Source organism: Gracilinanus agilis, chromosome X (assembly GCF_016433145.1).
Source record: "Gracilinanus agilis isolate LMUSP501 chromosome X, AgileGrace, whole genome shotgun sequence".
NCBI lineage: Eukaryota > Metazoa > Chordata > Mammalia > Didelphimorphia > Didelphidae > Gracilinanus > Gracilinanus agilis.
This window is the reverse complement of record NC_058136.1, coordinates 53,749,305-53,762,675: the sequence shown is the minus strand read 5'-3', so window position 1 is coordinate 53,762,675 and position 13,371 is coordinate 53,749,305. Positions and strand designations below refer to the sequence as shown.

Below are 13,371 nucleotides of genomic sequence, written 5' to 3'. Positions count from 1 at the left end.
TTGAAGTTTGGTTTATTGCGTGTATATCCGTGTCCTGTCCCTGACTTAGGGTAATACGACCCCCGCCCCTAACTTCCTCCAAAGCTCCCTTCCAGTTCTGTTTGTTCGAGGCCTTTCCTGGTATCTCCTTGGCTCCCCACTTTTTGCATTTCCCCCACTAATGTGCAAGTTCCTCGAGGGCAAAGACTGTTAATTTCTCTATTCTCTGCCCCAGTAGAGCTCCTGGCCCAAAGGGAGGGAGTTTAGAAGCACAATTGACTGAATGGGTGGATGGATGGATGGATGGATGAGGTGGATGATAGGGTGGCATCCTGGCACTTATTGTATCCCCAAGTGCTCAAAAATGGACTGGTTGGTTGATTTTGCTTCAGCTTTTAGTAACTGTGCTCACCTTAGTGTCTTCATTTCCATTTATGAAAAAGAGAAAACGATGCCTGCCTACTAGGCACCTCGGTGGCCACTTGGTCCTGGTAAAGTCTCTGTAGATGGGACATGCCAGCTCTTTTCATGACCCAGTAACTTTGAGGCTAAAACAGAGGGGCCTGTCCAAGGCCAGCCTTAAAAGTTATGAAAAGACGAATCTGTCCAAGGGGAAGAAAGTTCACGCTTGCAAGAGGAGGAGGAGGAGGAGGGCACTTCAGGGCTCGTTATTGGGCCCGCTCCTTCCTTTGCTGAGGCAGTTAGTGGCAACAATGAAACACAAAGGAGAAGGAATGTTTTTATGAGTCAGCTACAGTAATATTTTATTATCAGCCTTTCATTTCCGCATTCTCCATACAACATCGGAAAAGGCGATATTTGGGAATCCTGCCTGCCCGCCCTCCCTCCCTCCTCTCCCCAGCTGGTTGCAGGCCCCAACATATTGGGAGCTGTTCTACTGAACTTGCCTGGTCAAGACAGATCTGTACCATTTGGGGGTGGGCAGGCGGCTGGGCAGGACCTTCTGCCCGGATACATGGAGAGGGTTTGGCAGGAATCAGGCCATTGATGCCACATGCATTTACATGAGAGTAATAAGAAGGTAACTACATAATAGTGGTAGAGGCCAAGTAGCCAAGTGCCTCATGGGCATACGTTCACTGGGTTACACTTGGATATCGTGGATTGGCTTACTTGCATGGTGCCTCAGTTTGGCACTAGACCCTCCCCAACATGCGCGCCACCCACCAGTTACAAGGCATGATAACCCGACAGATGACCCTTCCACCTTGGTAGCAGTACGGGTAGGGGTAGAAGCCCAGTAAAGGCTCACACACCCGGCGGCAATAGCGGTTACCCCGACGACAGTAAATACAACAATAACCTCTTTCATCCAGCATGGGGTCAAATTCGACTCCATTTTCGGTCTGTAAGAAAAAGAAAGAAGTTGATTTGGAGCGGTTCGGCCTACCACGAGGAGGGAAGACCAGATAAGACATTAAGTTCCCTGGTCCACATCGCCGCTGCTTCATGCTTTCTTAAGTGAGCCACTAGTGACCTACGAAATTATCCTCAAGTTATCCAAATATCCCCTCCCCCATAATTCCATTCGAGCTTATAGAACAACCTATTTGGCTGTCACTTCCATTCTAATGGGTAACTTGAAAGGGTCTTAAGAAACAGGGAAGCTTTTGGAGGTTTCCTATCTCTTTGCATTGGCCCCTCTTTCCCCTTCTAACAGCAGGCTAAATGGTGAAGGTCTTATCAACAGGCCACCCCAAACTGTTTAGTGGTTAAGAGCCACACATCAGAGCTGCGGTGGGAAAGCCCGGGGGCCCCCCTGGATCCATTTCAGAAACTCCCCATCAGAGATTAAAGGGCATCATGAAAGAGCAGGTCGTTACCTAACCCCCAAATTTACATAGTCGTTCACTGGGAGATCCTCTTCCGCCAGTTGTCGGCTCTGGCGTTTCTTCCCAGGCTTCACTTCTGGGTCCACCCACTGCTCATTGACATCAATCCCACTTTTTCGGTTTGTGAGAAAGTGGACGTTTTCATTTCCGCCCTCGAAGTCCTGGAATTCAGAAGCTGAGACGACAAATGTTAATAGGGTGACAAAGTGGTGACGTGCCTGGCATCTCCGGGCAGGCTCTGTGAGGCCTACATGGCGGAATGGTCTTTACTTGAAGACTTTCTTCCTGGCAGCTTTGGTAGTGGTAAAGTACTCACATCGTTTAACTTCTACTCAAAAGGGCTTCTCTCTCTCTCTCTCTGTCTCTCTCTCTCTCTCTTCTCTCCTTTTCTCTGTCTCTCTCTCTCTCTCTCTGTCTCTCTGTCTCTCTCTTCTCTCCTTTTCTCTGTCTCTCTGTCTCTCTCTGTCTCTCTGTCTCTCTGTCTCTCTCTCCTCTCCTCTCCTCTCCTTTTCTCTCTCTGTCTCTGTCTGTCTCTCTCCTTCCTTCCTTATCAGAGAAATATCAACTTTGCCCTAAAACAGCGAGTATTCGAGGAGAGGAGATAGAGCTGCCCCCCTCGTCGCGCCTCCCTGGGGAAACGTGACTGCAGAGCAGGGCAGGATAGGACGCCTGCCATGGTCTTCAGACAGTCTGCCCATTCAGAGAGACTGAGGCTGAGTGGAAGGAAGGCTTTACGCCCCTGCTGAGTGACCAGGAAGCTGTGTCAAGACAGCCTGGGATGAGTGAATTGCCAGGGACAGCTTTGTTGTCAAGAAGAGCTATTTTCAAAGCTTCTCCAGCACTCCAGTCCTATTTTCAAAGGGCCGCGAAGTCGCTAGAAATGTTCCTCCCCAACCTATCTTGGCCCTGGCTCCCAGGCCCGACTTCTTCCTAGCTCTAGCTGTGTCCTGGGATGTCTCGAAATGGGACTGCCGAGGTCTCTGCACTCCCGTGATGAATGGATGTGATAGGAGGTGCCCAGGGACCTTGGCTTTGCCCTCTGGGTACCGGCCGGGTCAGACTAGACGGCTGGCCTTTTCCCCTCTGCCACAAGAGCAATGGGCACGCAGCAGGGGTCCTGGGTTCCAGGGAGAATGCCTCACTGTGGAGGACCATTTGGGGGTGGCTCTTTGCTTTGGGATTGGACCTGCAGTGGTTCCAGCGGTGAGCTGGTATGCCGGCTGGAAGGAATACAGACGCCTAATGAAAGCCAGATTGCCTCTCTGCTATCACTAGCCCCATTAGGGTGGGGCTCCCCACGCCGGTATATTTAAGAGCCTGTCAGCAGGGGTTTGTCTGATTTATAACTTGGCTGTGAAAACCCCCTCTTTGCTGGCAGTCAGCATGTGCCGTCTCGTCGGGCAAGAGAGAATTCACTTGACAAGAAGGGCCAAGGCTGCCTCCGGATCCCGCGATCCGGAACCCGGCCTTGCCTTTGGAGGGCCCGCAGCGTCCTACCTGTGAGGAGCGTGGGGTGGATCCAGTGGATGCTCACATTCTGGCACACCTCAAAGATCTTGGAGCCCTTCAGGAAATCTTTGTTTTCAATAGGCTTCTCTCCCGGAATCCAAACCATAGATTGCTCAAAGTAGGTGGTGGTGATTTCGTCATTCTGGAAGCGCAAGTTGGGGAGAGAAACCAAAAGCCAATAAGCTTGCAGGTGACCTTCGATGTGTAAGCAGGATCTGGGCTGAGCTACCACCACCACCACCACCGCCACCGCCACCACCACCACTACTACTACTACTTCTACGACTACAACAACAACTACTACTACTACCACCACTACTACTACCACTACTACTACTACTACCACTACTACCACCACCACCACCTCTACTACTACTACTACTGCTGCTGCTGCTACTACTACTACTACTACTACTACTACCTCTACTACTTCTACTTCTACTATTACTACCACTATTACTACTACTACCACCACTACTACTACCACTACCACCACCACCACTGGCTAGTATCTTGGCAAAGCACTTCATGTATGATATCTCATTTGAGCCTTACACAAATTTGGTGGTATTATTATCCCCCCGCCCCCTTTTTAGCAAATGAAAGAATTCAGACTGAAAGATATTAAATGAGTTGCCTAGGGTTACATAGCTAGTGTTTAAGGCAAAATTTGAACTCGGCCATTTCTGCCTTCGAGACTAGCACTCTATCCATTATGACACCCAGCTGCTTAGGGAAGTCCAAGGATCTTAGAGCTTGGTCTAAGGAATGAAGACTGTGAGAACATAGATTTAGAACTGGAGGGAGCCTTTGAGGTGATCTTGTTCTACTCTGTCATTTTACAGAAAAGGAAACTGAGAGATTCAGAGAGAGTTTTTTTACCATGTTAAACAGGTTTTCGATACCTTTATTTCTAACCTTGGGGCCTTGAGACAACTGTATCTTTTTTTTTTTTTAATTTTTTTTAAACCCTTGTACTTCGGTGTATTGTCTCATAGGTGGATGATTGGTAAGGGTGGGCAATGGGGGTCAAGTGACTTGCCCAGGGTCACCCAGCTGGGAAGTGGCTGAGGCCGGATTTGAACCTAGGACCTCCTGTCTCTAGGCCTGGCTCTCACTCCACTGAGCTACCCAGCTGCCCGACAACTGTATCTTTAAGAATATCCTCAGTCACATTTGAAAAGTCGGCCCTTACCCTTCGCCCAGGCTGGGACCATGCTCCCTCTGCACACGGCATGGCTCTCCCTCCCTCCCCGTGTTGGAGGCCACTGCCGCCCCCCAAAGGATGGGGCTCTTCTGTTCTCAGTCCCAGATCACAGAGGCAGTGGTTATTTGTCATGACAATCTTGAAAGAGTCATCTTCCGCCTAGGGTCCTGGCCACATGGAGGCAGCTCTTTGGAGGTGTTGGATCTAGCCGGGAACTAGAACACGGCTAGTTCTGGGCCTCTGTGAGGATGGTAGGGACTTGTCTTCTTGCCTTCAGACATCCCTCACTCTAGCCCTGACTCTCCCCGTGATGAGATCTCTCCATTTCCTTCCTTCTCTGATCTGCGAGGGCTTTATGATTTCAGTGCTCCGCTGTCCTCTCTGCAGAACTCTGCCTTCGCATCGCTTCCCAAGGGATTTCCAATACTCACCCCATATGCTGTCTCATTCTTAAAAGTCTCTAAGGACTGCGGGATGGCCCGAAAGGAGCTGCCTGCCTAAGATGAAGCCGTCCCACTGAATAGTGTCATTAGCAGGACCAGGCCTGTTTCTGCATTTCTCCATTTCCCTTGCAGGTTCTATGCAGGCAATATCACGCTGAGTTGTGGCTTTGGGGCTTTTTGACTCATTGATTTACTGGGAAAATGACTTGGAACCTGGCTGCACCCACCTATGTAGGCACAGTATGATTTTCTTACAGATAGGAAAGATGGAGAGACGGTATGTTTAGTGGGTTTAAGTCCCGCTTCTGCCACCTGCTGGCGGAGAAAACTTGAGTTGTCAGTCATTTTTCTCTCTCAGTGTCCACAGACAACTAACTTTCTAAGACTAAACGTTTACACGGGGTGGAGGGATTGTCCACACTGAGAGCACACTGCATCTATGAAACCCGGGTCTTAGTTCTCTATAAAGGTTGGGCCAAGTGAGCTGAGGGCTAAATCAGGCTGAGAGTCAGAGCACGCGGGCCCAGGGAGTCAGTGGCGATGGAAAGCCTGGAAATGCTTCTGGATTCAGAGAAAGCTCTAGATGCCGGCTAGCCAGCTGGTCCACTATTCCAAAGTGAGCACGGCCATTTTCTGCTAAAGCCAGCAATAAGGCTCAACATCGCTGCCTCTTTGCTCCCCTTTGGGCTAGAGTTGTTCTTGCTCTGGTAATTGCCACCCCGATGCTTGATTTTACCAATTTGTGTCTTTAAAAATGCTGCTCGAGAGGCAGCTGGGTAGCTCAGTGGAGTGAGAGTCAGGCCTAGAGACAGGAGGTCCCAGGTTCAAATCCGGCCTCAGCCACTTCCCAGCTGGGTGACCCTGGGCAAGTCACTTGACCCCCATTGCCCACCCTTACCACTCTCCCACCTATGAGACAATACACCGAAGTACAAGGGTTTAAAAACAAAAACAAAAACAAAAAAAAATGCTGCTCGGATAGTCCGTGTAGAACCCAGACTGAATTGCCTGCCAGCCCTGGGAGGGGGAACGGAGACAATTTGGGTCATAGAACTTTGGAAAACTTGCATGGAAATTTGCTATTCTGTGTAAGTGAGAAAATAAAAGATCTTTACAAAAAAATATAAAAATCCTGCAAGAATGCTCCGGCCATGGACAGGCCGAGGCCATGGCAGCATCCTCTGTCTCTCTGCCATTGTTCTTTTTCGTCCTAAAAAACCCCAAACAAACAACCTCTAATAGCAGGGATCAGGCACCTTTAGCTCAGAGTGTGCTACCAGCATGACCAGGAGGGCCAGGCGGGCCCTTGAGCAGACCTCGGGTCGGGGAAAACGAATGGGCTGCTGGTGGAGGAGAGGAATGAAAGGCAGAGTTGGGGTAGGAAGAGAGGGAGGGGGACCTCGCGCCCGTTCCCTTCCAGTCTGCCTGTTTTAGCAATCACAGGCTGTTGATTTCTGCCTAGGTGTGCCAGCCTCATCATCAAGCTGCAAGCAAAGCAGCTGAAAGAAAGCGGCAGCTTTCTGAGAGCTGAGCTGCTCTGGGCTTCTTATCAGGCCCTTTTCGCCTCCCGTGAGGCCCAGGTGGGACTGTTGATGACATTAGCAGTTCCATGGGAAGTAGGGTGTGACTTGATGAAGAGGAGTATAAAATAAAGGTCATTCATTGGGGCAAGGGGACTGGGTTGCCCTTGACCAGGAAGTGTTCTAGGCTCTTGTTTTGGGCCCAGCTGATGTGGTTTTCCTTGAGGTCACCCCTAATTTTCTCTACTAAAGGCCTCTTCTGACACCTCATGGTGACACGGAGGGGACTCTGGGCTCTGCCAGCAGAGCACAAGCCGAGGCAAGGCCTATCAAGCTTGAAAGATTTATAGTGTAGGTCTGGAGAGGGATTAAGTGTGTGAGTTTGTTTCGCTAAGCCTCAGCAAGAGAGGGTCGTCGCTAGCTTGGCTGTAAGCGGGATGGAGTTTGGGGCCACCCAGATGGACCTCCCAGACCATCCAGGACCCCAGGATCCTAGATTTAGTGTCAAAGGAAGGGGACCAGAGAGTAGGATTGTATTGGAGCCAACACAAACCAGCTGCTGAGAGCCAATTGTGAAATTTTCAGCGTGAGCATCTATATGTTGGCAAATGCTACCAATCAGGGCCCGATTTAGTGTTTCGTCGATTGTCTAGACCAGTGATGGGCAAACTATGGCTCGTGGGCCATATGTGGCCCCCTGAACTGTTCTATCCCCCCCACATTATTCCTAATCTGACTCATACAAGGAGTAGGATTCAATACCAATGAAACTTCGAAAGGGTTGCCTTAGAAACAGACCGACAGAAGAGCATTTCCTTTCCTCTGGCCCCCTCTATAAAAAGTTTGCCCGTCACTGATCTAGACCTAAGAAAGTCATGGAGGAAAAGGTATTACTAAGGCAGATTAAACTTACAAATGTATCGTATGTATATTCTTTTTCGAGAGCCAGACACATTTATCAGCACACCCCTGCCTTAGAAAACATCTAGTCCAAGCCTCTAATTTTTGAGATGAGGGAACTGAGGCTCCGAGAGGTTAAGTGACTTGGCTGGGGTCATGTGGGCAATCCTTGAATGTTGAGGTTCTAACTGAGTTCCTCTGCCTCCCAATCCAATGCGCGCTCTCTGAAATGGCAGGATTGCTTTCTGGGGTAGTGGAGGAAAAACCTCCAGAGATAAAAGCGGCATGCCTCGGAGGCCCTGGAGCATCGGCGCCCTGCCCCTTTCTTCCTAGAGCAGAATAGTAGGGCTGTATGTGCGAATGGCAGCATGTGTCAAGATCCGGGCCACAGGGTGTCAAACTTAAGTGCTGTGGGCATGCATGAGGGCAACAACGGCAGCACACCTACCTCAGCATCTTCCATCTCAGTTTCATCAAAATCAGGAATGACTTTAATCTGCGTTTTCAGGAAGCATTTTTGGAGCTCAGCGAAGAAGATACCAGTGTAGCCCTAAAAAGAGGTGAAACCGCACTCCCTGAAATAGCAGAACTGTGAGGGCTCTGGTTAGAGCAGTTTGAACCCCAACTAGTGGTTTAAAAATGGAATAGTAGCACAAAAGGCTCTGCTACTTCAGCTCAAATATTCTGATTCCTCAACTAGACAGCTTCGAGGTGGGAAGTAATAACCGACTTACGTTTTTAAAATCGTGAATTTCCAATGTCTCGTCGCTGCCATTTCCGCTTCGGAATATCTCTGTTTTGGTTATAGGGTCAATTTCCATCAAGATCTTTTTCTTCTCCCCATTGCTGAAGTATGTATGCTCTACATCATAGATCTGGGGGAAGAAAGAGGAAGACCAGCCGTGAGAGTCAGGGCAGTCTCTTTTTGCCTTGGTACCTTCCCGGGCACATTTACCTTTTCTCCATGGTGGCCCAGGAGCTCCTTCCTGCTAATTCTGTGACTTTGAAAGTCATGGGAGGGGCTTTGCGATCATAAAGCAGAATGGTGGGCTTTCTAGAAGCGGGGCCTCTGGGGCTTGCCACTGAGGAACTGCCAGCTGAGTTCTAGCAGCTCCATTTATAGACCTTGACTAAATATTAAATGGCCTTGAAATAGGCTAGAGGCCTTCGAACATTGCCCCCTTGTGTTAAGTGCGGGGAATATTTCGTGTTCTCTTGATCAGTGGATCCATGATGTTCATCACCCTCTCCAGGTAGGCGTCAGCTAAAGCTTTCCGAAGGGGAAACTGCAGCCTGTTAAGACAGAATCTCTAGCAAAGAGAGGTTCCAAAGTGTCCCTTGCTAACTCTTTTTAGTGTCTCAAAGCCTTCGGTGACTGAAAGAATTTCCTAAGAGCTGACTAAACCTCCCATTTTGTCACAGACTAAGTTTGTTTCTCATTTGCTTCCATCTGGAGAAAGGAGAGTAAGACTGGTATCCTGTTCCTTCTGTACATTTGAGTCCCTGAAAAAACATCTCCCTTTTCTGTTAAGCCCTCTTTTCTTCTGGCCAAGGGATCCGAATTCCTTCCTGGGCTCTGTTTCCGTATTTTGGTTCTCTTCCTGAGAGCCTTTCTCATGGTCTTCACATTCATGAGATACCACATCAGGGAATCATAGATGTAGGGCTAGAAGGAACTCGAGAGACCACCTGATCCAACTCCCCTTTTTACAGTCTGGAAAAGCAAGCTCTCTAGTGGTAAAGGGTCTTCCCTGATGTCCCACAGTAGTGGGAGTGAGTGGCGGAGTCCCTTGACTCCAAGGCCCATGCTTCTTCCACTAGACCGTGTGGTCTCTCCTGAGTCCTTGCAGCACTGACTATTCCACTTGTCTACAGAGGTCTGTTCTGCATGGCCTGACTCCTGCAAATCTTGGAGTCCTTTGCGAGGGGGACCTCTAAACTCCTCCTGACTTTGAAAGGGAAGATTCTCATCTCCCAAGGACTAGAATGACCAACCCTAGAAAATAAGCTAGGTGAGGAATATGGCTCCAGCGTGACTCCACACCTCGAAGCCCATTTTACCCATGCTCTCATGACTCCTCTGGCCATTGGCTTTCCTCAAACTTCTCCTCATCCTTTCAGAAAGAGACCTCAGTAATCTGAGAGCGGGTAAAAGCGTGCCCTCAGGAAGGACATCTCCCTCTAAGGGTGCTTTCCTCAGTGACAGGCAGATGTGGCTTGATCTTTCAGTGTCTGCAGATGTCTGTGGTATACTGTTGGTTTAACACGGTCAATTTATTCTCAACTCAGAGAAACAAGTTGGAAGGGTTTGTAGCAACAAGGATTATTTGGAGCCTGAAAAGAGGCTGGGGAAGTTGAAAAATAAGAGATTGGGTCTGAAACAGCGTTCTTTCCTCTCCCCCCGCCCCTCCCCATAATAATGGCTAGTGTTGGGGGGGGGGCGGTTCCTGTGCACACAGTAGGTGCACCACAAATATTCGTGGAACTCCTCCTCCTTCTTTTAGGGGATAAGCCTGGTCTCCCCAGAAGGAGAATTCTGGCTCCCCCAAGTAAATGATTAAGGTCAACCGGGAGGTAGAAAGGGAAGAGAAGAGGCATCCCAAGATCTATGGCAGGCATGGAGTTAACTAAGGAAGTCTGAGCTGGTTGGTGACAGGTAGCAGATTCCATTAGGCTTGGTATTTGCTCCTAGCTATAAATATGTCCTTGGTTTCAGCTCTGCAGCCAGCTTGAGAAAAGAGAAACTTCTACCCAGAGTAACAAATCGAGTTCTCTGTCAGCTGGACCTATGCAGGCTTGGGGGTGGAGGTAGGAGAAGCATCCAGCTTAGATTCAGCCTTGTCAGGGCTCCCGACGGGGTGGAATTTGTGTTAGAAACCCTCTCAGTCCCTGAGATAAACTTCCCCGCTGCTGCCCGTAGTGGTGTTTCATTAGTGCCGCTGCTGATGGATGGGTGCATGGAAAAATGAGGCTAGAGAGCGGGGGATGGATGTTGGAGGGCTGCCTACCTGGGCCCCAGGAAAGCACAGGCTGCATTTTCAATCATCGGAGGAAGACTCCGAAATTGGACTGGAGACGTTTCGAATTTCGTTCTCCTGGAGAATGAGTTTTCCGGCATGTTTGGCAATGCACCCTGCTTGGACACCTTGCAGATAAATATTATTGGAAAGTGGCAACAGTGCTAAGCTCAGCAGATTGCAATGATTTTCAGAGTTTCTTGGGGAATATTCCTTGCTGGAGCTACCTTTGTGACTGTCTCCCTCCATCACTCTGTTGCTGTGATAGTAGTTGCTGACTGCAGGAGAGTCGGTAACAATGGGAGGGAGAATAGTGCTGTGGAAAGAACTTTGGGTCTCAAAAGATCATTGTAGATTTAGAGCTGAAAGAGGTCTATGAGGCCATCGGGCTCATTCCTCTAATTTTACAGACGGGGAAACTGAGGCTGTGATCCAAAGTGGCTTTTGCCAGGACACATAGCTCGTAAATATCTGAGTCGGGAGTTGAAGGAATCTGAGTCTTCCCCATCCCAAGTCCAGTGCTACATCCATTAAGCCACCTGATTGATGAGAGTCTGAAGACGGGCACAAATCCTACCTATGCTCCTTACTACCTACCTGTGTGACCTTGGGAAAGTCACTCTGTCTCTCTTGGCTTTAGTTTTCTCCTCTCTAAAATGAGGAGCTATGCCTAGGTGACTTCTAGAATCCCTTCCAACTTGAATTCCTGTGGTCCTAACTACAGAGACCCATTTGCCTGTGAACTAGTTTATTTAAGAAAAAATTTTTTAAACACTCACCTTCCATCTTGGAGTCAATACTGTGTATTGGTTCTAAGGCAGAAGAGTGGTAAGGGTAGGCCAAGGGGGTCAAGTGACTTGCCCAGGGTCACCCAGCTGGGAAGTGTCTGAGACCAGATTTGAACCCAGGACCTCCCGCCTCTAGGGCCTGGCTCTCCATCCACTGAGCTACCCGGCTGCCCCCCAAACTAGTTTATTTTTTGATACTACTACAGAGTCCCTGAAAGCCGAGGATCTTTCTCAACTATGTAGCTTGCACTCCATAAGCAAAAGTAGCTCTTTCAAGCATAATGGTCTGGGATGGTGCCCCTAATCTGCCATCCTACAGTGCTTTGAAATGTGGGAGGATGGGTTCGAGGGGCTCTTTCTCTGCTCTGGTTTCCCCTGGAGTACACACACAAATGTTTGGGAGATGCCCAGCCAGCTTTGGGAGGCCTAGTCTGTGTCTGGAGCTCATGGGTTTCTGGGGATCCATGAATTCACCCCAGGTGGAGAAGTCTCTCAAGTGGCACAGTACTGTGAGACCCTCATCCACATACACCCTGAAGTTCTCCACGGTAGGGGGTGGTTATCCACCACGCAGGAACCTTCTACTAGTTCTCTGTTCATTATGCACGAGCTGGTAAAGTACTCAGGCTGGCCATCCATTATCCTTGGCAATCAATACATGATTGGAGCATCTCCTTTTCCCAGTATGCTCCTCTTTGATATCTTTTTACCACTCTGTGCCTGTCACTCATAATTGGTCACATCACTCAGCTCATTTGTGTTCGTGATATTTCTCCCCATTGCTCTTTGGGTGACCAAGAATTTTAATTCATGGTATCGCGTGATATTCACCCGCGTATAATTACTGGAAGAATATAGGCATTAAAAAGGCGAGCCTTTGTTTCAGGGAGAAGCTTGGGGTCATCGTAAGCTCCGTGCAGTTTCTCCAAGGCCAGCCTGCCCGCTGTCCTCTCACTCACTTCTGGGCCCAGCTTATCATCCATTTGCAGCGTCTATTCAAGACTGAGGAACTGATAGCTCTAGTCTAAAGAATAGACATTCTTCGCCCACTTGGTTTTTCCCGTGTGGATAGTTGGACTAAACTTTTCTGAGTGCAGCGCTTATGGATCTCATTTAGTTGCCTCTGCAAATGGGTACGTCTGGGAAGATCTCCCAGTTGGCTTGTCTGAGAACTAAGCTCGTGACCTTGGCGTCATTGGCCCTAAGCTCTAATCTGCCAAGCTGGCTGATCCAGAGATGGGCTTTCTGAAGAGCCCAGGGGTCCATATTAGCTTTGTTCTGCCCAATAGCAAACTGAGGAAGACTCCAGCGACCTCCACTGAAGTAGACAGGAACGGATGTTACATTTTGGCCCCAAAGCCAGTCTCAGTTTCTTGTGTGAGCACTATGACCAGGACCATCTAATGGCAAGATCATGAAGGGGAGGGACGGAGCTCATCTTTGCTGTCCCCCCGCCCTGCCTCGTTCTCTTTTCTTTTCCCTTCTTCTCCACTCAACATACTTCTCACCCCTTCCTCTTTACAAGAGCCTACTCTGCTTCAAGCACGAGGACGGCTGGCTCAAGCTAAGAGGGGCTCGGGTCACCGGATAGCCGACCAGTTAAGAGCGTCAGGGCCACGCGGCAAGTAGAATGACATAAGTGGGCAGTTAGGTCAGAGGAACTGAAAAGTGGAAGAAGACCACATTGAAAAAATCCCCCCCGGCGGCAAGGATGCAGACAACATTCCTCTTTCTCCTGCCCAGAAATTCCTTCCCCAATCTATTTTAATCCTTCTACTCAGGTGGTAAATGAGCCTCATCATCCATTTTTCATGCTTTTTCATTTTATGCCGTCTCCTTTGTTTGCGATAGTCTCTGAGATTTGAAAAGAAAGCTTTTCCAAAGAGCTCGGCACCATCAATTTGTTTTGAGGTGAGTAGGTTCGGCCTGTTCAGTAAGAGAGTTGAGGAGGGGCAGCTGGGTAGCTCAGTGGATAGGGAGCCAGGCCTAGAGACGGGAGGTCTTGGGTTCCAATCTGGCTTCAGACACTTCCCAGCTGGGGGATCCTGGGCAAGTCCCTTGACCCCCATTGCCCACCCTTACCACTCTTCCACCCAGGAGCCAATACACAGTATTGACTCCAAGACGGAAGGGAAGAGTTTAAAAGAAAAGAGAG

General features: G+C 49.2%; 1 protein-coding gene across 1 annotated transcript in view; it reads right to left on the bottom strand.

Annotated features, from left to right (window-relative positions):
- Positions 1–741: 741 nt before the first annotated feature.
- TNMD (tenomodulin) overlaps positions 742–13,371 on the bottom strand; it is a 38,422-nt gene continuing 25,792 nt past the window's right edge. The window contains exons 2-7 of the mRNA XM_044682831.1: positions 8,607–8,704; positions 8,146–8,348; positions 7,860–7,961; positions 3,330–3,483; positions 1,841–2,007; positions 742–1,346 (exon numbers count right to left, since the gene is read on the bottom strand). Coding sequence (XP_044538766.1) covers positions 1,137–1,346; positions 1,841–2,007; positions 3,330–3,483; positions 7,860–7,961; positions 8,146–8,348; positions 8,607–8,704 — 934 coding nt within the window. The 3' untranslated portion in view covers positions 742–1,136. The remainder of the gene's footprint in view (positions 1,347–1,840; positions 2,008–3,329; positions 3,484–7,859; positions 7,962–8,145; positions 8,349–8,606; positions 8,705–13,371) is intronic.